The sequence below is a fragment of the Silene latifolia genome, chromosome 3, assembly GCF_048544455.1.
Source record: "Silene latifolia isolate original U9 population chromosome 3, ASM4854445v1, whole genome shotgun sequence".
NCBI classification, from domain to species: domain Eukaryota; kingdom Viridiplantae; phylum Streptophyta; class Magnoliopsida; order Caryophyllales; family Caryophyllaceae; genus Silene; species Silene latifolia.
Window position 1 is genome coordinate 12,085,876 of NC_133528.1, and position 2,371 is coordinate 12,088,246.

A 2,371-nucleotide genomic window follows, 5' to 3' on the forward strand; every position below is an offset into this window, starting at 1 on the left:
TAAGTATATACGAGAAGATTACGACAGCTAAGATACAGTTAATACAATCGTATAAAATATTTGACAAGATAAATAAAGATATGAAAATATTAACCACAATCTTTAGGAATATTCTTAACAGAAATAACATATATCTTTTCATTTGATTATGTAAGATATTCAAAATCTCTCGTAATTAAGTTTATGTTAAAAAAGCGCTATTTTAGCTCATTAAACGGTGTTGAGATAATGTGTTGTAAAAAATGTTGTTCTAACTACACCTCGAAAATAATGTGCCGTAAAAATTGTTGGGCAAACCATAGGAAGGGAAAATAATCACAATTAATCAATCAATCAAATAGTACAATAAATCACAGGAAGGGAAAATAAGCATTAAAAAAAATGGTATATATAGAAAAATTAGGGCAGTGTAGAGGAATCCGAAGTTCTTGTGAGTAGCGTTAGCAGTTGGAATTAAGCGGATCCTTGACGTTCATTGTGTGATGAATCCTCCTCAACCTCACCAGAAGCCTCCTCAAGAGATAAACCATTAGGCTCAGGCACAAGGAATGTGAAGAGCATTCCAATAAAGTTAATAACACCAAGAATAATGAGGGAATTTTTCTTGCCAATACCGGCAGGGTAACCATGCTCCCTCTTAGCCGGATCAGGATCTTGGGAGAGGTAGACGAACGCAAAAGCGCCAATAATGGCCCCTGCTTTGCCTGTGGCGGCGGATATTCCGTGACAAGTGGACCTAAGCCTAGCGGGAAAGATCTCTGCAGGGACTATAAATGTGGTTGCATTTGGCCCGAAATTGGCAAAGAAGAAAGTAAGGCCATACATGACGATAAATCCTATGCGGTTCTCCTTCTTTTGCCAGTGTGCGTACGGGAAGGCAATGGCAAACATGAAGATTGTCATCATTATGAAACCCATCATCTGGATGATCCATCGACCGATGATGTCGATGAAGGCGACGGTAAACCAATAGCCAGGGACAGTCCCACAAAGGGCAATCAGGGTTTGTGCTCTAGCAATCACGTAAACCTCCTTGATGGCACTCATGTTTTCTGAGGGACCGATCCATCCCACTGAGGTAAAGACGTCTCTTTGGAAGAGATTTTGACTATAGAAAGCAATGTCGAGTAAGAACCAGGTGGAGGTGGTCCCCAGCAATTTAAGGCCATACTGTCGGGCAAACTGAACAGTGAATAGACCGAACTGGTTCTTATCGCTCTTTGCGATTTGATCCACCCTTTCTTCCTCCGCTTCGATTTCGACCTTTAGGACTTTGGACATGTCAGATGCGGCCAGCTTAGCGTTTTTTGCTACAAGGGCAGTATATCGAGCAGTCTCAGGCATTTTCATACGCCAGTAGTAGGTCAGGGCCGCAGGGATGGCTCCAAACATGAGAACTATCCGCCAGATATAGTCGGATTCCTCTGGGAGGGATAAGGCGGGGTTCTCAGCATAAGACGGGGGCTTGAATTTATTTTCAAAAGCTGATGAGACAATGAGTGCCACTACTCCCCCGGCCAAAATACCCATGCCTTGCATGGCAAAGACGGCAGCCACGAAGGCTCCTCGTGTCTTCTTGTTGGCATACTCAGACATGATAGTGGCGGACAAAGGGTAGTCCCCACCAACACCAAATCCGAGCCAGAAGCGGAAGAAGCAGAGAGTGGTCATCACCCCCTTAGCGCTATTTCCAAAGGAAAGCCCCGAGGATAAGGAGGAGAAAACCATAAGGACCAAGGTCATACCGTAAACCTTCTTTCTCCCCATCTTGTCCCCTAGCCAACCGAAGAAAAGTTGACCTGCAAGGGTCCCACATAGGGCCACCCCGCTCACGGCCGCTGCCACATTGATTGGTAGTGACCCTGGTTTCTTCGCACCCTCAACTTGGTAGTATATCCGTCCCAATAACCTTGTCACTAGGGAGATGCAAAACAAGTCATAAGCATCCGTGAAAAATCCCATTCCCGCTATAATGATCGTCGTGAAATGGTACCATTGTGTTTTTGCTACATCAAGTGCATTCAGCACTTGTAGTTGCTCTTGTTTTGCCATTCTTTTCTCTTTCTCTTATCGTTTTTTTCCTCTACTTGCCTCCTGCAACCAATTATAAAAGTGTCGTTGTTATTCATTCTACTCTACACAACTTGTTACTTTATATAGATAGACACCTTTTTATATTTTTTAAATATCTCATCAACCATTATCAAACATACTATGAGGGTCCTTTTGAGAAAGGAAAACAAGAAAACCAAATATATAATATTTAAATAAATTTATGTGGTTCATTTATGGAGTAGCAAATTATTTGGGACAAGATAACAAAAAATAAATAAATAAAAAGTTAAAAAAAAAGCCATATGTTATTGAACTT

At 41.8% G+C, this 2,371-nt stretch overlaps 1 protein-coding gene across 1 annotated transcript; it reads right to left on the minus strand.

The window, feature by feature from the left end:
• Positions 1–453: 453 nt before the first annotated feature.
• Positions 454–2,052, minus strand: LOC141645914 (putative inorganic phosphate transporter 1-3). The gene has a single exon (XM_074454064.1). The coding sequence runs from the start codon at positions 2,050–2,052 to the stop codon at positions 454–456; it is 1,599 nt and encodes a 532-aa protein (XP_074310165.1).
• Positions 2,053–2,371: the final 319 nt, after the last annotated feature.

What these genes read in the sequence shown, in the direction of transcription:
- LOC141645914 (XM_074454064.1), bottom strand. Translation starts at nt 2,052, where the DNA reads ATGGCAAAACAAGAGCAACTACAAGTGCTGAATGCACTTGATGTAGCA.